At 31.4% G+C, this 22,031-nt stretch overlaps 1 protein-coding gene across 2 annotated transcripts in view; it reads left to right on the top strand.

Annotated features, from left to right (window-relative positions):
- LOC135964280 (uncharacterized) overlaps window positions 1-22,031 on the top strand; it is a 68,316-nt gene that overhangs the window by 32,545 nt on the left and 13,740 nt on the right. The window contains exons 3-4 of one of the 2 annotated variants that reach the window (XM_065516474.1): window positions 7,620-7,859; window positions 18,207-18,313. In XM_065516474.1, coding sequence (XP_065372546.1) covers window positions 7,620-7,859; window positions 18,207-18,313 — 347 coding nt within the window. Of the gene's footprint in view, window positions 1-7,619; window positions 7,878-18,206; window positions 18,314-22,031 lie in introns of both variants that reach the window. The other variant, XM_065516473.1, reaches the window with a different exon arrangement.

Raw genomic sequence — 22,031 nt, 5'->3', positions numbered from 1 at the left:
TCAGTTGATGTTTATTCGAATAGCGTCTCTGATAAACTGACTAACGACTGCAACCTCTGCCACTATTTATAACACTGCATTACCATTTAGAAAGCTCTATTTCTACAATGTTCTTTAGCGGAATATTCGAATTCGAATATACGGTCGCAGCAAACAGCGTTGCCAACTTACGATCAATGGTCAACTGAAAGCTTTTATTTAATAATGCCCACAGATATGTTACAGTTTGCTATTACAGCACTGTTATTTGAAAGCATTATGCTACTTTTAAATCAGCCCTTAAAATCGTTATATTTGAATTCAAGTACAATTTCGTAACAATATTAATGATATAGATAGCAACCGCGCCGGAAGAATTCCGGAATTATTGATGTATGAATCATGTATGGAAGTTATTTGGGGGCTACGGAAACATACAGACGGACATGACTATATCGACTTCGCTATCTATAATTATCCAGAATATATATACATTGTGGGGTCGCAAATGAAAAATGTAGAAACTACTAACGGAATGACAAACTTATATATACCCTTGCCACTCATGGTGAAGGGTATAATAATAACTACTACAGAACGTTTAAATTTTCATGACGTGTTTACTCTTACAAGTGTTTTGTAAGATCAAACACCATCAAATAAAATAAAACTAATTTTTTTGTTTTGAATCATCCTAACTAAAATAAGTTTTTGAAATAAATAAACGAATTAAAATATATTTTATTTAGTGGTTACGTCTTTTTCGTCAAATATTTGTCATGTGTGACCCTACCTTTAGATATGATTGTTTTGAAACAAACATGAATAATTGGAACCTGCCATTACAAACTAATCAATATAATTCTCATTTAGTTAAGAATATATTACCCATAAGTAGTTATGTTTACAATCTGTTCTTAATCTTGTATTCAAAATGTGGGATTTTTTTAAAATTTTTATCTTTTATTTTGAATCATTCGTACAATATAAATTTATTCAAAATGTTGGCCATTACTATGACATTTTTCCATCTTTCCGGAAAAGGCCAAGAACGAATCAGGCCAATATCGGATACTCTGTTTCAAACTAAAGCATATCCCCGAGAGAGCGTTTTGCATCGATCGATACAAATATTAGTTGGACAGGGCATGGCTTGGACTATAAAGCGGGAAAGCAAAACTTATCAACCACTTCATTCTAAATACATTTTAACAGGTATTGCCACATGTGGCCGATCGTTGTCATGATGGAATATTACGGCTTCATGTCTGACCGCATATTCAGGGAATTTTTTGGCCAATGCTCGATTCAAATGAATCAGTTGCGTTCAGTACAGCTTCTCTGTGATGGTCTGATCAGATTTCAGCAGCTCATAATAGATAGAAACATTTTGCTCCCACCAAATACAGAGAATTACCTTAGCGCCATGGATATTTGGCTTTGGTGTCGATTCGGCTGCTTGGCAGGGTTTCACATACGATCTCTTTTACTTCGTGATATCGTAATGGATCCATTTTTCATCGCAAGTAATGATTCGGTGCAAAAAATTAGATATTTTTATAGCGTTCAAGAACCTGTTCGGACATTCAAATTCGTCTTTCAAGGTCTCTCGGCTTCAATTCGTATGATACCCAATTTCCCTGCTTTTGGAATAGCTCCCAATGCTCTTGTTGAGTTTGACAACAATCTCCATGGAGTAATGCCTGGGCGATCTTTTCGAGCATTGCTTTGTCAGCATAAACCTGAGGTTTCTGCAAATCGATGGCTGTGGTTTCCGTATGGCACGTAGCGCCATCCTGCTGAAACCTAAACTCGCTCTGATCAATGTCATCCATATTTTTAAACAAAACTAGTAAGAAAGTATGGTCGGTCAAGCCCGACCATATAATACCCTACACTAAGTAAAAGAGCAAAAAATTTTTCTTTTAAAATTTCAATAATTTATATTTTTGAGTGATTTTCGGAAGTGGGGTTATATGGGGGCTATGACCAATTATGGACCGATCACCATGAAATTAGGTCGTGTGATTTATGTCTATATTAAAGTTAACTATGTTGAATTTTGTGTGTTTACCAACATTTTTAAGCGATTTATGCACGTTAAAGTCATTTTCGGAAGCGGGTCTATATGGGAGCTATGACTAATTATGGACCGATCGTAACAAAATTTGATGACATGAATTTTGTGTATATAAAACTTATTTGGAGCGGAATTTGTGGAGATACATATATAAATTAAACATTTATGACCGATAAAGTCCAATTTCGGGAGGACATTTGTATGGGGGTTAGGTGAAATAGTGGACCGATTTCAGCCAGTTTCAATAGACTTGGTCCTTGAGCCGAAAAAATAATATGTACCAAATTCCATCGAAATATCTTCAAAATTGCGACCTGTACTCTGCGCACAAGGTTTACATGGACAGCCAGCCAACCGACCAGACGGACGGACGGACGGACATCGCTTAATCGACTCAGAAAGTGATTCTAAGTCGATCGGTATACTTTAAGGTGGGTGTTAGACTAATATTTTTGGGCGTTACAAACATCTGCACAAACGCATAATACCCTCCCTACTATGGTGGTGTAGGGTATAAAAATCATTGATCATTATGCGGTAAAGATCTCCATTGACCATAACGCTAGCTATGCCTTAATTTGTGAAGAAATAAGATGCGATGACGCCACCAGTGTGAAACTGCTGTCTATAGGATATGTAGCCTGATCGCTGAACGATCTTTTTTGGCGGAACGTTGACTGATTTTCAAAGTAAATTTGGATAATTTGGTATGATTATTTTGCCAGAGTATACTGATCGTAAATGTCAAAAAGTGAGCGCAGTATGACAGTTCATTTGACATTTCGTAAGTTCTATCGAGCACCCATTATAAACAGTAGAGTATCATTATACTAGCATTTTAACTCATTACTTGGTAATGCATGTTTTGAATTTAAAAATCCTACTCAATTAGTTGCTCTCTTTTCTTATGTATAAATTCCTTTGGTCTTCCACTCTAATTTTGAATAAATTTCTTTTCTATCACATCCGTAGTGTAGAAGACCCACTGTAGCATGTTCATGTCTGCAGGCACCGAATTAGAGCGACTTTTTGTATTAATTATTTATTACTGTAATTAATTACTACTTTTTAGTTAAAGCCCTAACATACCTTTTAAAAAACATCGGTCTTTATTTGCCAAGAGGAAAAAGAAAAGTTCTGCATTAAATATCACCACAAAAACATCAAAAAGTTTTCTTGTATACCTCAGGCTAGACTGCACTTTACCAAGTGCAAGTTTAATTATAGAAAATAACAGCCAGCTCGCCCTTTCTATCAAAACACTGCTAACAGGCCGCCAAAGTTAATAAATTACAAAGAAAATAGTGCCTAAAAACTTAAAACTAATTGCTGTAAAAACGAAGATTATCTATAAAAAAAGCTTCAATAAATTAATGTTAAGCATCTCTTTTAAAAAAGCCAACGACAAGAACTTTTCCAAAGAAATATGTTGAAGTAACAAAATACAAATGAATCTAAAGACACTAACTTAAATAAGTCGCCTGAAATCACTTTGACCAACAAATATTAATGATGCTGTTCTAGAAATTCAATGTTAAATACCAGAAACTGAATTGTAATAAATATTATTATTTTTGTTTTTTATTATTTTTTTATTTTGTTTGTTAGAGTTTCTGTTTCTGTCTGCATTTTTCTAGATGCTGGAAACAATTAATATGTGGCCTTATTTTTCCTGACGTTTAAACTAAAAAAAAACACGAATGTGTGTGTTTTTTGTCAGTCTGTCCATATGTTGCTTTTGAAAATGTAACGCTGCATGATATTGTGAGCTAAAGTTTTTTGTGGAAGAACCTGAAAAAAAGAAGCTTGTAACTCTTGGATTACAACTACTTTCGAAATTAAAGTTATAATGTATTATTTTCTTTTATTTCTCATTCTTTAGTTTTTATTCATCTTCATCTAAAGCTCAAGTTTGTTTTCCATTAGTCATTGAATAATAGTTTTAGGTTTTACTTTTCAATTAAAGCAAAAGTTTTCTTTTTGTATGTCAATGTTTGTTTTTTGTTTTTTTTTTAAACTATAAAACTGACCGAAATTGTTTAAAATATTTTAACAAAAAAACGCTTTTATTTTTTATATTTTTATTTTAGTTTGCTGCTTGGTTGCATTGAAATTCCCATAATTTGTTTTTTTGTTTTTTTTTTTAAATCTTGTAAAACAAGTGAAATTATTAATGGCATTTAAGAAAGTGAAGAAAACATAATTTACCCAGATAAATTTAATTTCGGGAACTTTTAAATTTTGTTCTTAAGGTTTTTTAATGGGAGTTTGATTGAAGGGAAATTTCAATAATGATTTTTAGATATTTTGGTTTTTAGAACTAATTAGTTTGCTTTTAATGATTTATAATGACTGGTAATAAAGAAATGAATTTTGTTATTTAAGATTTAAATAATTAAAGCTTAAATAATAGAAAAAGATTAATTTGATACCTGGTTAAAAATTCAAGCACTTGACTATTTTGTTGGAATTTGATTTGAATGTAAATATAATTATGTTTCAAACTTAAAAAAAATATTTGAAAAAATTTAAAAATGTCCAACCAAAAACTTTAACCCCCATTAACACGAAGCCTGGTTATGCGTTAACTAATAGTTATACTGTAGGTTAAAATTATTTTTGTATGAAAACTGTGAGTTTAACTATTAGTTAACACATAACCAGACTTCTTGTTACTGGCGGTAAGCTTGATTTTATGTTAAATTTTTATTGGATCATGCTATTGATATAAAGTTTAATATAAATAATTCAAGTGCTTGAAACATAACTCATGTCAGGCTTTACAATTGTTTTCAACTTGAATTCCAGCAATAATACTTATTGGAAATGGCATCATATTCGAATTGAAATTGTTTTATTGGCTGTATTACTTAAAAATGCGATGTGTTTTCAAACTTTTAGCATTTATTTTGAAACATTTGTAGAAGATAAATTTATTCAAAGTATTGGCCATTGAGAGCCATGACCTTTTCCCATCTTTCTGCCAACATATGGATTACAAGCCAAAAGAAGTGCTCATCTTTTGAGGCCATGAACGAATCAAGCCAATATCTGTTTCAAAGTGAAGCGTATTCCAGAGAGAGCGTTCTGCATCGATCGAAACAAATAATAGTGGGACGAAGCACGGTGTGGACTAAAAAGCGGCTGAGGCAAAACTTCTAAATAGTTTTTAACAGGACGAACGTTGTCATATTGGAATATTATGGTGTCTGGTGTCTGTTTCGCTTCAAACAAATCATTTGCATTCGTTACAGGTTCCCTGTGATGGTCTGCTCAGATTTCAGCAGCTCATAATACATATATCTGTATTTTGCTCTCACCAAATACAGAGAATTACCTTAGCGCCATGGATATTTGGCTTTGGTGTCGAATCGGCTGGTTGGCCGGCCTTCACATACGATCTCTTACGATTCGGGTTATCGTAATGGATCTATTTTTCATCGCAAGTAATGATTCGGTGCAAAAATGATTTTCTTTTATAGCGTTTAAACAGCCTTTCAGACATACAAAATCGTTTTTCAAGGTCTCTCAGCTTCAATTCGTATGGTATTCAATATCTCTGCTTTTGGATGAATTCTGCTGCTTGCAAAAGTTTTGAAATTGCTGATTGAGTATCTCCCAATGGTTTTGCATGCACTTGTTTGATAACAATCTTCATGGAGTTATACCTCCAATTCTTGGTCTTCAAACTTTTTTCGGCTGGCCTGGGCGTTATTTGTCTTCCCTGTCAAAATCATCTCTTCTGTACCGAAGAAACCATTTCAAGCTCATTGAAACCGATGGAACTCATTTACCATAAGCTTTGCTGAGCAATCGGTGTGCTTTAGCTGCACTTTTTGTCAAATTAATGAAGTAAAGCAAAACTTCCTGCATATGACGCTTTGTTGGTAAATTTTCAAAGCAAAAAAATACTTTGTTATTTAAACTATAATGCTCAATAACTAAATGAGATTAAATGATAGTTATTTACCCTTCAAAATGTGCTATAAGTTATTAGAAAAATTTTTAAGTCATACACCCAATATATTCTCTGTAAGCTTAGGTCCTCCTCTATAATATTTGCATAAAATTGTAATCAATCCAGACCCAGTTGATGGTATGTTAATACAAATTTATTAACTTTCTCATTCAATATCAGACCCACAGTGGAGCCTGTGTGAAATCTTGCATTTTTTTTAAATTTGTTTTAGCTTTTAAAAACTTTGAGTTTTTAAAACATGATATAAACAAAGTAAATATGAAATATAAAAAGCCCAATAGAGCTTTTGGTGAAATATTCCAAACAAACTTTTTGTAAAAAGCTTAAACAACTTTTTGATAAAAGATAAAAGAAAAATAATCACAAACAGCTTTTTCTAAAAAAGCTTTTCGTGAATAACTCCAAAAATAAATTTGTAAAAAACTAAAAAGTTTTTGTAAAAAAATCGAAAGCTCCCTAAAGCTTTTTATAACAAAAAATTGGTTAAAAAAATCTGTTGTTATACAAAAAGCTGTTTTTATTTAAATTGGAAAAAATCTTATTGGAAAACAACAAAAAAGCTTATTATTGGTAAAAAGCTCATACAAGCTTTATAGCATAAAGCTGCTAATAACAAAAAACTGATAAAAGCTTTTTTGAACAAAAATTTGTTTATTAAAAAAATAGTTTTTATGCAAAACACTGTTATATTTAAGAAGCTCAAATAGCTTATGGGAAAAATGTTTATTCTAAGAAAATTTAAAAAGCATATTATTGTAAAAAAGCTCACAAAAAACCTTATATACGAAATTTTATTTTAAAAAAGCTTTATTTATATATTAATACATTCTCAACAGTTAGATATTTTTCTATGTAACAAAATTCTATGTACTTAAGCTAATTACAAAACAACTAAACATAAACCTAAACACAAACTGTTTTTCTCTCCTAATTAAAAACCAATCAAATTAAACTTTCAACTATTTGATCTTCTCTCGGAATTAAAGCAACCGTTAGTTTAAGATTTATTTCAAGATTTAAATAAAACAAAAAATTACCACCCCACTGAGACCTTTGGAAAGGAATGAACTTTAAAACAGTTATAAAACACAACATGAATCAGCCAAAAAAAATAAAATAAAAACTATAAAATATACAAGACTTACAGCTGGCTAATTTACTATAGCATTATATGAAAGAAAAGAACATTTAATTGATTTTTTCAACTCAAGAATGCTTTTAAAAGCTTTGGCATAAATTAGGTTGTACTTTAATTAAAAACAAAGAGAAGAACAAATTTAAGAAAACGTTACTTGCAGCTTCTTGAGCAACAGCAATGCCAGACAGACAGCATCAGCATCGTCATTATCATTTTTTTCTACTGACAGAATCATAATTCAAATGAGTTGAAATGTTTAAAAGCATAATGCTTAGTTAAAAGCAGAATCTGAAAAACGTTTTTGAGGGCTGCAGTTAAGAAATTTGATTTATTACAGCAACGTGATTTAAAGAATTTTAAGTTTTTATCTGCTTTTTTATTTTAATTAACTTCGTGTCTTTTTTTTATAACTTATATTTCTTTTATTTTTCTTACATTTTCAGATTTCTGCACAAGAATCCTCAGCGCCAGAATTTGCTCCCCATGTAGCGGCCACCTGTAAAGCGGGCACCATGAACATCAAAGTCAAATTAGATGGTGCCTATACGGGAGCCGTACATGCTCGAGATCATCGTACAGCTGCCTGTATGGCTATGGGCGATGGCTCGGATACGGTGGGTTTTAGCCTCAATCTTTTGGCCAAACAGGGAGCGCCTGACTATTGTGGAGTTTTGGTCAGCAACGTGAGTGGATACAATAATGTAAGCTAATTATGTTGCATTTACTAAAAACTCATTAATAATAATACAAATTTCATTGTAAATAATTGCGAGTATGACTTAAAAATGCGGTGTATATTTTGAAAGCGGTTTATGTTTTTAATAACTGATATGTCATTTTGAAGGTTACATATCTGTCAATTATTCTCACAGTGCAACCAACCAACACCACAATGTGATAAAAGACCAAACAAAAAATAGCCGTATCTCCCAGTTTTGCCCAAAGTCATGCTCTTTTTTTATGGGCGCCCAAAGATTTGGGGCCTCGGTGTCATTTTTGTAAAAAAGTGATCATTTTCTCAGTCTCATATCTTGCAAAATGTTGGGAATTTTGATTTACTCTCTGAGGCAAAGTTGTAGCCCTTGTCATAAAGAACAAAAACTGTGAACATATAAAATAAAAAAAACTTCATCTTCAAGATCAAAATCCCAAAAAACTTTAAAAAATTCGATTTTTGTTACCTTTTTACCCCTGTTCAGGTCCATAGTTAGGAAACCGTTCAAAATTCAAGGAAACAATCAACTACATAAATGTACCTAAGATCTCAATAAACAATTTTCTAGAATATATGAATTTCCTACGAATGATTCTTAACACCGTTTAGGAAGGTTTTGAGCCATAAACTTTTAAGTTATTATAAAATAAAGCATACTTTTAGGCAGCTTTAAAAAAAATTTATTTCGAATTTTTTGCGAATTTGATCTTGAATATGATGTTTTTTTGATTTTATATGTTCACAATTTTTGTTCTTTATGACAAGGGCTTCATCTTTGTCTCAGAGAGTAAATCAAAATTCCCAACTGTTTGCAAGATATGAGTCTGAGAAAATTATAACTTTTTTGCAAAAGTTTTAAAACGCAGCAGGATCCACAGCAGGATCTAAAAGCATTTCATTTTTTCACCGAATATTTTTTCACCGAATAATTATTTACGATGGAAAATGGATCCATTACGAAAACCCGTAAGAGATCGTATGTGAAGCCCGGCTAACTAGCCGAATGGACTCCAAAGTCAAAAATCCATGGTGCTAAGGGAATGATTTGTATTTGGTGGGACCAAAAGAGTACTTTCTATTATGAGCTGCTGGACAGATCATCACAGAGAACCTATACCGAATGCAACTGATTCGTTTGAAGAGACAATTGGCCGAAAAACGCCCAGAATATGCGGACATTCATGAAACCGTAATATTCCATCATGACAATTCTAAGGCACATTTTGGATGATAACTGTTAAAAAGTATTTAGAAAGAAGTGGTTGGGAAGCTTTGCCTCAGCCGCATTATAGCCCTGACCTTGCCCCGTCCGACTGCTATTTGCTTCGATCATTGCAGAAGGCTCTCTCGTATATACGCTTCACTTTGGAACAGAGTATCTGATATTAGCTTGATTTGTTCTTGTCCTTTAAAGTTTAGTAATTCTTTTGGCTCCGAATCCATATGTTGCCCGAAAAATGCGAAAAGGTCATAGCTAACAATGGCCAATACATTGAATAAATTTATATTGTACAAATATTTCAAAATCAAAGCTTTAAATTTTAAAAAAAATCCTGCATTTTTTAAGTCATACAACCAATATCTAAATATTTATATTTTTGTTAAAAATTGTTTTAAGCCCGAGGATATTGAAAGAGTAAGAGGAAATATATAAATTTCTTTGCAAACCTAGTTGGACGTATTTATGCAACACAAATGTTGCAGCAACTGATTTAACATAAATACTTTAAACTAAGTAAATACACTTGAAAGCTGTATGTATTGAGTAGTTCAGTTCAGCTTAGTTTACTTTACTTTACCACACTGTTACATTACATAACATAAATCACACTGACTGAGTCAATGAACTGGTTTTGATCATTAAATGAAATGAAAGAAGAAAAAAACAGGGAAATTAATACAGAAACACCAACAAAAACAAGGGTTATACAAATAAAAAATAAGTGAAATTTATGTGTTTTAATGTAATAACTTTTATTTATTTTCCCCATTTTCCTACAAACATTTTGGCGCTTAACCAAAGTCTACAAAATAAAAAAAAAACAAATAAGAAAAATGTATAACGTAATGAAAACAAAAGACATGGACAACAAACTTGAAAATGCGTAGTTTTTTGTTATTGTGTTTGTTACATTCAGTTAAAACTATTTGATTTAAAAGGTCCCACCGAATTTGTTTCTTTTTAATGTGCAAAAAACAAAAGACTTAGACAACAATATTAATATTGCGTAAATTATTCATATTTAAACAAAAATTCACACCGGAAAACAATGTATATGACCGGCCCAATATAAATAGTTTTTTTGTTTTTTGTATGGGAACTTAAATTATTGTGTTAAGAAATGTGTTAATATTGAAGTTTTGTATTTGTTTGGGGTATTTTAGTTGGTTTTGTTTAAATAACTTTTGCATTAATTTCTCATTAATTAGATTAGTACCGGGATTGCAAAATAAATTTTTTTGGATTTCTCATAGCAATAAATAGATTAATGACAATTTTCTTTATGCTAGAAATACTTAAACATATTTGAAGTCTTTGCGTAAAATAATTCTCAAAATAAACTTCGTTTAATTTAAATTAAATAGGTTTTTCGGTAATAAGCTAAAATATGCGGCTGTACTTAACAACCAAATTATTAAAATTTGTTTAAACATGTCATTAACAATTGGTTTCAAGCAATATACTATTATTGTATTAAAAGAAAGCTGCCTCTTGACATCTACTATTTGTTTAAACAAGCACTTCTTTCATTAAGTACATCTTCTTTTTTTAGACAAATCAATTGTTTGTTAAACTAACTTAAACTAAGTACTAACTTAAATTAAGCCTAAATATACGCATTTAAAGCTAAGAGGAATTTAAAGTTTCTATTACAAATAAAAACTAAACATGACCCCAATTAAAAGTGAACACCACCTTTCTCATTTGTTTCTATTTACCATTGTTATAAGGAAGACATGTTTCAATGGAACAACCATATACGGACATCACTGCGTGATTAAAAACAAAAAAGACCCGTGTCTCCCAGTTTTCCCAAAGTCATGCACTTTTTTATGGGCCCCAAAGATTTTGGGCCTCGGTGTCATTTTTGTAAAAAAGTTATAATTTTCTCAGGCTCATATCTTGCAAACAGTTGGGAATTTTGATTTACTCTCTGAGGCAAGTTGTAGCTCTTGTCATAAACAAAAAAAATCAAAAAAACTTCTTCATCGCAAAGAACTTTAAAAAATTCAAAATACATTTTTTTAAAGCTGCCTAAAAGTATGCTTTAGTTTATAATAATTTAATAGTTTATGGCCCTTTATATTGACCTACCTTAACGGTCTTAAAAATCATTCCTAGAAAGTTCATATGTTCTAGAAAGTTGTTTATTGAGATCTTCGGTACATTTTTGTAATTGATTGTTTCCTTGAATTTTGAACGGTTTGCTAACTATGGACCTGAACAGGAGAAAAAAAGGTAAACAAATCGAATTTTTTAAAGTTTTTTGAGATTTTGATCTTGAAGATGAAGATTATTTGATTTAATAATGGAAATAATAAGGAAAATATAACATAAAGTCCAGAATTTAAAATAACAGCACAAAAATGGAAATTAACCCTTACCAGCACTTGGGGTCCAAATTACCCTCAACTTTTAAAATCACGAAAAACACAACCATTTTGACCCCAAGTCCTCTTAAAGGTTAAAATTCATTTTTGCACTGTTGTTGTAAATGCTACCCCCAATATATATTTTCCTCAAGTTTCATGAAAATCGGCACAAAAATATATAACATTTCGCTATCTTTTCATTAGAAATTCCAAATATTGAAAAATTTGACCTTTGACCTTCACGATTCAAGGGTTATCGTTTTCCGATTTTAGTAAAACTTTCAGAACATATTTAAAATTACAAGGACTATAATATTATGAATAGGTTTTACTTAAAATTTATAACAGTATGGAAATTGGACTCATTCGCCTAAATATGGACAAAAAATTTGTTTTTCTTGAAAAACGCAAAATTTAAATCGCAGGTACGGAAAAACTGTAAGAGGTATTGACATAATTTTTTCATATTTTTATTCCCTATTTTGATCTCAATAAACCCCAATGTGATGATCGAAAAAATCTGAAATTTGTTTAACAAAATTTTTAAAAATTTGAAAATGGAGTTTTGAAACAGCCGTTAAAAAAAATAATTTTTTTTGGCCATACCTGCGAATAGGTTAACGGTATCCTACGAAGACAAAAACTCATATACAAGTAAATATGGACATATTTTAAGTAAAAATGAGCTTTCATTTTAATTTTTCTCGAAATATCTTAATTTTTTTCCTAAATTTTTTGTTCAAGTGACCTGAAACACGTTAATGGTCTGGCGAATTTGTAATAACTTTAAAATTTTTTAATCAAATTTTGTCATTTATATCTCATTACAACGATAATTACGTACATATTTCGATTCTTTTGTATTCAAATGCAAAAGTATTTATTTAGTAGCAAAATTTTTTCAAAAACTGAAAAATTTGCATTTTTCTCTAATTTTGGCGATAATACAGTTTTTGGGTCATTTTGAACCAAAGGAGAAACAGGGTTAATTTCCAAAACTTTTTTTTTAATGTAATATTCATTAGTATAAATAAATCTACATATTTCTAGAAAACAATGCAGAAAGTTAACGAGTTTCACCTATTTATTCCATATTAACAGTAAAATTTTGCATATTTCTGAACTTTGACCTCCATGCGCGTCCAGAAATCGTTGCGCGATTTGGCTCAAATTTTCAGCACTTAACATTTAGGCCTAGTGTCACAATATTCCATCCGGCACTCTTCAAAATTTTAACAAAAATTTTTTTCCATACAACTGATTGTCACTCTGATGGTTATATTTCCATGACTTCAAAAATTACACATTATTATATTAATTCAAATATTTATACAATGTCAACAATGTTGAATGTTGTCCAAATTAGGACAGTAATTTCAAAGTTTTCGTTTAAAAAATAAATTCAATTTCAACAACTTATACAGCTCAGAAATGTGCTTCTTAAAATTTATTTAATTCAATTGTTTACACAATGTCAACAATATAAATAATTGTAAAAGTATTATAGAACATAATTTTGGTCAATGATTTTAAAGTTTCATTTAAAAAATAATTTTTTGCAAATCTTTCCACTTTTGACATCATGTAAAAATTACAAAAAAATCTGTAAAAGAGCTATATTCGGCTTTGCCGAATCTTATATACCCTTCACCAAATTATACTTTAAAATACAATTTTTTTATATTTTTACGTAAACAAATTTTTAAAAATTTTTTTGTTTTTAAAAATTTAAAATTTTTTTTTTTGCGAAATTGTTTTTAAATTTTTTTTCTTTAAATTTGTTAGTGAAAAAAAATTTGTGACAAAAAAAAATTTTTTGGTTACCAAAAAAATATTTTTGGTGAAAAAAAAATTCGGATTAAAAAATATTTTTCCCGATATTGACCCATTGTAGGTCCAACTTACTATAGCCTTCTATACATCGTTGCAATGGACTTTGAAATATGTATCACTAGATATCAATATTGTCTATATAAATGACTTAGTAATCCAGATATTGATACAAAATAGGCCAAAAATCGAGGTTGTAACGATTCTTTCCTTATGTCTTAGCCATTTGTGGGCCGATTTTTTCGATTTTAAATAGCAACCGGTCCGGAATTCCCGAAATATGGATGTATGAATCATAATGTAAGTTATTTGGGGGCTACGGACAGTTTATTTCAACATACAGGTGGATAAACGGACATGGCTATATCGACTAAGGAATTAGGGCAATGAATTAATTCATGCTGAATGGTTTACTAGAATTGTTAAGAGAATATATATATTTTTCAAAATATGGCAAAATGGAATTCGAAAAATCTCGAATGAGATAGTAATACAAGTTTCGAATTGCCTTTCAAACACAATGTTGTCAATTTTCAACCTCGTTTAAACTCTCCCAGTGTTTTAATTCTACATTTCTGCTGACAATATTCTGCAAGTCCAACTTCTTTTCTATTGTTTTAGCATTTTGCCATTTATTTAACAAACGGTTTTATTGTTTTCAAATATTTTTTCCAACTTAGTTCTAAAACAAACACAATTTACCTATAATTCTGCAAAAAATCATTAATTTAAAACATTTGTCAGATACAAATCTTTAAGCGACCATTATTAAGACAAATTAGCACAATTTTTTTTAATCGCAATAAAAACAACTACAGGGTTTTTGTTATCTCCTACAAAAAAAACAAAAGACTGGGAAAACGAACTGCATTTGTTACGCCCGGATTTAAATCATTTTAAATTTGTTAAGAAAAAAACAGACTAAAGATTAAAGCAACCTTTAGTTAAAACAATTTGTAGCAAATAAATTTCATTTTACTGATATTTCTTAAGTAGTAAGTAGGAAAAAAATGGAAAACCATAAAAAATATTTGCATAGTTTTTCGTATGTCATACTTTCAAATGGAGCACATGGACTGGATAGAGAGACGGACAGACAGACCTATGGACTGACCAGTCTAATGGTTGCAGCAGTTGTTTGCTTTGTTGAGTCTGTTTAAGCCAAACGACCTGAATACAAAGACTTTAAACAAACATAAACATGTTTTGAAAACTTAAATGAAATAAAATACATTAATACGTTTAGTTTATTTATATGTATAGATGCATGTATCTACGTATCTACGTATGTTTTGTTGTTTGTTTTGTTTTGTTTAACAGTGAAAAAAACACTGAAAAACAAATGAAGGAATGACACTCCCTTAAAAACAAAACCCAATACTAAATGAAAACATTATTAAACAAATACGAGTGTTAAATACGGCTGTAACGAATTTTGTTTACCCACCATCAATATGTGGTTTTGGCATTCCAGGGGGACTTGAATCAGTTTGATTTAAGCAGAATTTGATAGAGTAAAGAATTTCCTAAGACTTTTAATGACTAATATTGAGAGTATGACTTAAAAACTAGCGATTTACAAAAGATCTTTTGAACACAATTTTTGGTTTTAATAACTAATGTGTCATTTATTCTCACTTAGTTATTGATTACAGTGAAACTTCCCGTCATATGCGGGAAGTTTTGCTTTACTTCTTTAATTTGAAAAAAAAAAACTACCGCTGAAGCACACCGATTGCTCCCCAAAGCTTATGGTGAATGAGTTTCATCGGTTTCAATAATAATAAACCATCTCTCGGTTTGTTCGGTTCACAAGTAAAGATTTTGATACGGAAGACAAAGATCGCCCAGGCCAGCCAAAAAAGTTTGAAGACCAAGAATTGGAGCCATTACTCCACGAAGATTGTTGTCAAACTCAACAAGAGCTTGCAAAATTATTGGCAGCCACTTAAGCTGCAATTTCATCTAAAGTAATTCTCTGTATTTGGTAGGATCAGTTACTGAAATCTGTCTAGACCATCACAGAGAAACTTTAAAGAACGCCCAGAACATGCAGCCAGGCATGAAACCGTAATATTCCACCATGACAATGCTCGGCAACATGTTGAAATACCTGTTAGGATAAGTTAACATGCAGCCGCATGATGGAGACAGGGAAGAGTGCAGCTCACTTGGTTCCAAGCAATAGGCCCCTTTATGTTTCTTGAAAATAAAGATAAAAAGGGTGCTAAGTGGAAATGTAAAGAGAAGGGAACAGTCAGATGGAATAAAAAAGTAGAAGAAGTGAAGAGGAAGGAGTTCAGAAGAAGAGAGGAGAGGAGAATATTAAGCACCAGTTGTAGTTGTCTCCTTTGTGTTACCTGAAAAGAAAAATAAAAAGATTGATAGATAGAAATGAAAAAAGAAGGGGACATTCAGATTGAATAAAGAAGTAGAAAAAGTGAGGAGGAAAGAGGGCAGAAGAAGAGAGGAGAATATTAAGCACCAGTCACTTGACGAATATTATGTCTCTCCGTGTCTAGCCAATGGCTACTCCTGATAAAGATATTGTTGCACTCCAACTTCATGTCCGAAAGCTCAGATAAACTATTTAAGGAACGATGTCCCGGAAAACTTAAATGTAGATCTCCTAATTCCGGACAATGACATAGAAGATGAAAAATTGTTTCCAAGCTTCCTCGCATGGTTTCCAAATTGTGAGCGTGTCAGGCGAAGAAGATATGTTATCCGCCCTCGGTTTAGTAGGGGTCATATCATTCTGTTTATCAGACAGATGGGTTCACATCCCCATTTTGTCTAAGAGAGCTCATAGTAAAAGTTACTAATTTGTAGCTTGCAATTAGATAACGGAATCCCGCATAGGAAGTCTGTGTATCCGTCAGGCATCATGGCTCCTTTTTTCGCCAAAGCATCAGCAATATCTGTTAAAATGTATTTGGAATGAAGTGGTTGGGAAGTTTTGCCACACCCGCTTTATAATGCAGACCTTGCTCCGTCCGACTACTATTTGTTACGGTTGAAGCAGAACGCTCTCTGCTATACGCTTCACTTTAGAACAGAGTATCCGATATTGGATTGATTAGTTTTCGGCATCAAAAGCTTAGCAGTTCTTTTGGCTCGGAATCCATGTGTTGCGAGAAAGATGGGAAAAGATCAGAGATAACTATGGCCAATACTTTGAATAAATTTATATTATACAAATGTTTCAAATAAAAGCAAAAATTTGAAAAAAAAATCCCGAATTTTAAAGCCATACACTTCTGATATAGGGGTTACAATTATAGACCGATTCTCACAAATGTTGGTAGAAAGATTTTGGTTCATATTAAACATGTTTCTGTCCAATTTCATCACGATATTAATTATTATAAGACAATTATGAATGTTCAAGTAATTTTCTGCGGGGAACCTTTTATGGGGACTGGGGACAAATGTTGTCCGATTTTCGCCATAATTTATAGTATAATTTCGAAGTACTTAGAACTAATTTGTGGTAAATATTATCAGGATTGCCGCATAATCAACAAACATATTTATGACGGTTCCAACAGTATTCCGGGGGGACATTTGTATGGGGAATAAGTGAAATCGGAGACCGATATTGACCATTTTCAATACCAAACAAACCTTATGAATTGAGATTTTTTGTGGAGCAATGTTTTCAACAGACAGACAGACGGACGGACATATCTAGATCGTCTTAGAATTTTATGGGGACCCGGAATATTTTTTGATGTGTTACAAATGGAATGACAACATCATTATACCCCCCTAAATTTTTTGCTGGTGGGTATAAAAACTAGCAAAAAAAAGTCAAAGTCTTGCAGAAGTTTTATAGGGAAAACTAGCAAATTGTGGCTGTTGTTGTCTTTGTTTTTTGGTTTTTCTAGGTGCAACAATAAATTATTTAAAGTGGCCATAAACTATGAGTTTTACATTTCGACTGGACTGGACTGTGTAGTTGTGTTTGTTTTTTGTGGCATATCAACATGTTTCTGTTTCTATGTAGTACTGCCAAGACGTGTTGGTTGTATGTTGCCAAAATCTAATATTGTTGGTAGGAATGAGTGAATTGTTGCTTAAAGCTGCTGTTAACAACAATCAACACCTAGATTTTGTTTTCCACTGTGTGCTGGTTTTCTTATTCTTTGTTAAGATTTTAATTCTTTGTATGTTAAACGTGCAAAAATACAATTTCAGTTTTAGCAAAATTATTGTGTTAAACAAAGGAATAACAGGGCTTTATAATATTATACTGCACAACCCAATAAAATTAAAAAAAATTAACAATTTCTGAAAAACTTACAATTTGCTTGGTTTCCTTTTACAAAATTTCCCATAAAATTTAACGATTATGTCCCACAGTTTTCAAATAGTTAGATATTTATCGCTACAAAATTTTATTTTATCACGTTGTGATAATTTTATATTAAAAAACTAAACAATGATTTATAAAAGATATTTGCCACTACAAAGAAAGAAATTCTCAAAAAGCAACCCACTATGTAGAAGCCAAGTGGTACAAGTATTAAAACATAATAATGAATATATTTAAAAAAATCGCCTTAACATCCATAAATGCCTTAAAACTCTTAACCATTGACAACTGCTTAAAGTCATTTTAGCAACTAAAAACTAATAAATTAAACCATAATAATTCTCCAATTAATTGATTTGCCAATTAATAGCTTTTATTCTTAATATTTGACCATAAACTCTTAAATAATAATTTAATTTTAAAAAGGCCATTTTGTTATTTGCAATTGCCCGTTAATTTATAATCCTCATTAAAGCTTTTTTTAATATTAATTATTGTAGTTACTAAATTTATTGTTTTATTTATTAACTCATTTTGTTTTAAAATTTTTCCCATAAATTTTCTTTTGTTCAGCGCACCGAGGAGAGATCTATACAGTTGGCGGTAAGAGTTCATAAAACTTTGGAATTGGCAGATGATAAATTCTATGTGATCACTTGTGGCAAGGCCGGTTTTGGCAGGTGAGTTAGAAATGAATGGATGGACAAAAAAGTATGAAATTAAAACATAAATTAAAATGGTTATTAAGTGGAGCTTAAGAGAAGGAAATTATTGGTTTTATTATTTGAAATATTAGCAAAAGTCATATATGTATGTACAATTTTTAGAGACAAAACGAATGATTATTACACTCAGCAAATTTATGTTTAATTTTAAAATGATGGTCGATATATGATTGCAGATATAATTGATTCTGTAAATTCTAACTTCATTTAACTACAGCCATAATGTAATGATGTCATCAATAGAGTTCCTAATCATAAAAGTTTTCCCGGGGAATCCGGGAATATTATTTTAAAAATTTCGGGAATTTCTTCATAAGTTTTCTATTGGGTGTATGACTTAAAAATGCGAGATTTTTTTTTAAATTTGTTGTTTTTATTTTAAAACATTTGTACAATAAAAATTTATTCAAATTATTGGTCATTGTTAGCTATGATCTTTTCCCAACTTTCTGTCAACATATGGATTCCGAGCCAAAAGAACTGCTCATCTTTTAAGGCCAACATCAAATCAAGCTGATACTCAGTTCCATAGTGAAACGTATTCCAGAGATGGCGTTCTGTATCGATCGAAACAAATAACAAAGATGCAAAACTTCTTAACCACTTCATTCTAAATACTTTTTAACAGGTATTGCAACATGTGGCCGATCGTTGTCATGATGGAATATTTCATGTCTGGCCGCATATTCTGGACGTTTTTCGGCCAATGCTCTATTCAAACGCATCAGTTGCATTCGGTACTGGTTTCCTGTGATGGTTTGACCCACCAAATACAGAGCATTTCCTTAGTGCGATGGATATTTGGATTTGGTGTCGGTTCGGCTGCAATGATTCGCTGCAAAACTGATTTTCTTTTATAGCGTTCATGTATTATATCGATCTCTCGGCTTCAATTCGTATGGTACCCAATTTCCCTGCTTTTAGATGATGCTTGAGTATCCCCCAATGTTGTGTTTTACATTTTTCAATGAGTAATGCCTCCAATTCTTGGTCTTCAAACATTTTCGGCGACCTTGTTTTTCGTGGTACAAAATTCGACATTTTCAAAGCAAAAAAAAATGGGATTAAATTTAACTAAGTCTGATATTTTTAATCTTTTAACCGCTGAATTTTACACATTTACTCCAAAAAATTTTACTGGTTTTTGGCTTAATTTAATATTAAACAATCGCCCTTATCGGCAATAACATGTGAAATTTTGTTCCCATGAAATATCATGAAATTTTCCTTCGAAGGGAAAATTGCTATCGTGATATTCCCATGAATAGTTGATTTTGTTTATTGTTTACAAAATTCCATCTAAAAATTTCACAACAAGGGGAATTTTATCACGTGAACAAAGTTGATGAACAAAAAATGGGAAAAGTGAACATCTTTAATGTGAAATATTGATTCGCGATCAATATGAAAAAAGTCTGGGAAATTATGAACCCTATCTAGTAGGTTTCTAAAATGGTTGTTTTACAATCATAATATGATTGCGATACAATTATGGTTAAGATTAAATAATAATATTTTTGCACACGTCATCATAATATGCTTGTTACTATTATAATATAACCATACTATGATGATTACTAATAAACAAATTGTTATAATAAGTGATTAAATTATGGTTAAGTAGGATCATATTATGATGCTACATATTAGTAATATTATGGTCATATACAAACCATAATATAATTTAACAGCAACCATAAAATTCAATTATAATATAATGCTGTCGAAAAACAAATGCTACTACAAGATGGTGCGGATTTTTAAGCTGAAGTCATCATTGGACCTTATTTCTTCGAAAATGAGCAGTACTCTTATTGGTGCTCGATATCGAGGAATGACAACAGAGTTATATTTGGCTACATTTGGTTTAAAACGACAGTGCCAGATGTCATACATCCTGTAAAACAATTCAATTAGAGCATGAGACATTTCCTGATCGTGTTCTCTCTAGTTCGGTGATCAAAATTGGCCCACAAGACCTAAACTTAACACAATTAGATTTCTAGAATAGGCCCACAATCACCCGTATACTGAAGGAGGAAATTCAAAGCTGCAAAATGATCATGACATTTTTCAACAAAAGAGTGCCAGCCAAGCCGTGGAGGCCATTTGCCCTCATGCAGACGCATCTGATTTTAATAAGACGGTGCTACATAGAACCCGTGAAATAATTCAGTTACTGCATGAGATATTTCCTGATCATGCACTCCCATCTTTTTGGTGATCAGATTTGGCTCTTTACTATGACACAATGGAGCAGAATTAAGAAATTTTAAAAATAAATCATTTCCTACAATATTTACCGAGTGACATGCAAATTTCCATGGGCGTAGCAGAGTATACCTTATTTTTAGACCCCACAACCTCGTCAAAATTTATACTATGCCCATGTAAAGTTCCATGTCAATCAGAAATCAGCCAGTTAGATATTGCAGCTTTTATTATATTTTGTATTTTAATTCTGCCCCACTGACATTTTTTTAAATAAATTTTAATCATACATACAACACCAGTATGATGGATGAATCGTTTGGGATCATTATCTCCCTCATGTTGAAAACAAATTGCCTGTAACAAGGTATTAATATGTGATCATCAATATTCTTTTTCTCTACAGCTCAACAACACAAAATAATCATCAAAACTAATTGGTACTTGTAAGAGCTATTACACTCCGTAGCATCCCCTGATTTGTTTAGAGGATGCAGAATTTTAATTACTGATTGCATAACGTATGCATTACATGGAAGTAGTCTAATAATAACTTATTTATAAGCTGATATATAAGACTCTGGAAATTTGTGTCAATTATTTTTAAAGCATCACATCACTTGTATAATTGGGACAAAAAGTCTACAATTGGTCAATTCACAAGGTCTCTTATCATGTCATATTGTCATAATGTCCTAATATTTCACAATGGTTTTTATTGTTTTTCGAGCAAAAACTGTCCTAAAATAATGCTATGTTTATTGTGTTATCGTAACCAACCAGCAGAGACCTGCGCCGAATGCCTAAGAGTCGGTTAAGCCGAGTCATGATATATTAGGACATTATAACAATATGCCTGATAAGAGAACTTGCGAATTGACCAAATATATCTATAAATTTTAAACATATACGGTAAAAATTGTATATTTATAAGCAGTATTCAAAACATTTTGATTAGTTCCGTGACCTATTACAAAATGAGTAAAAGTTGTTAGCACTGAAACCAGTCTTCATCACATTGCAACTAGTCACGTCCTCCAAGGACATTTACAGATGCTCTTAAATGAACTTCCGAATAATTGAAACAACATTTCATACAAAGAATCAATATAATTCTCATTTAGTTAAAAATATTTAACTCATAAGTAGCTCTGCTTTTGCCAAAGTAGAGGAAGCATTTTTCGTTTTTCTTGCCATCTTAAATTTCAATATATATTTCACAAAATATGAAACTAGCCTCCATCTTAAGCGTTATAGGGTTTTTACACTTACGTACATTTTGGCGAAACGTATGAAAGATGTTGAAAACTTGAAAGATTTGTTCACACTTGCAACATCTAACATCTACCATCAGTAAAATTGCAAGAATATTAAAAATCAAATTGTCTTTAGAGCATATTTTGACTTTATTAAAAAACAAGTTTTATCTTACTTATTTTTCGCTGTTGTGTTACAGGTTTTT

This window comes from Calliphora vicina, chromosome 1, assembly GCF_958450345.1.
Source record: "Calliphora vicina chromosome 1, idCalVici1.1, whole genome shotgun sequence".
Taxonomy (NCBI): Eukaryota; Metazoa; Arthropoda; class Insecta; order Diptera; family Calliphoridae; genus Calliphora; species Calliphora vicina.
This window is presented reverse-complemented; position numbering and strand designations above follow the sequence as displayed.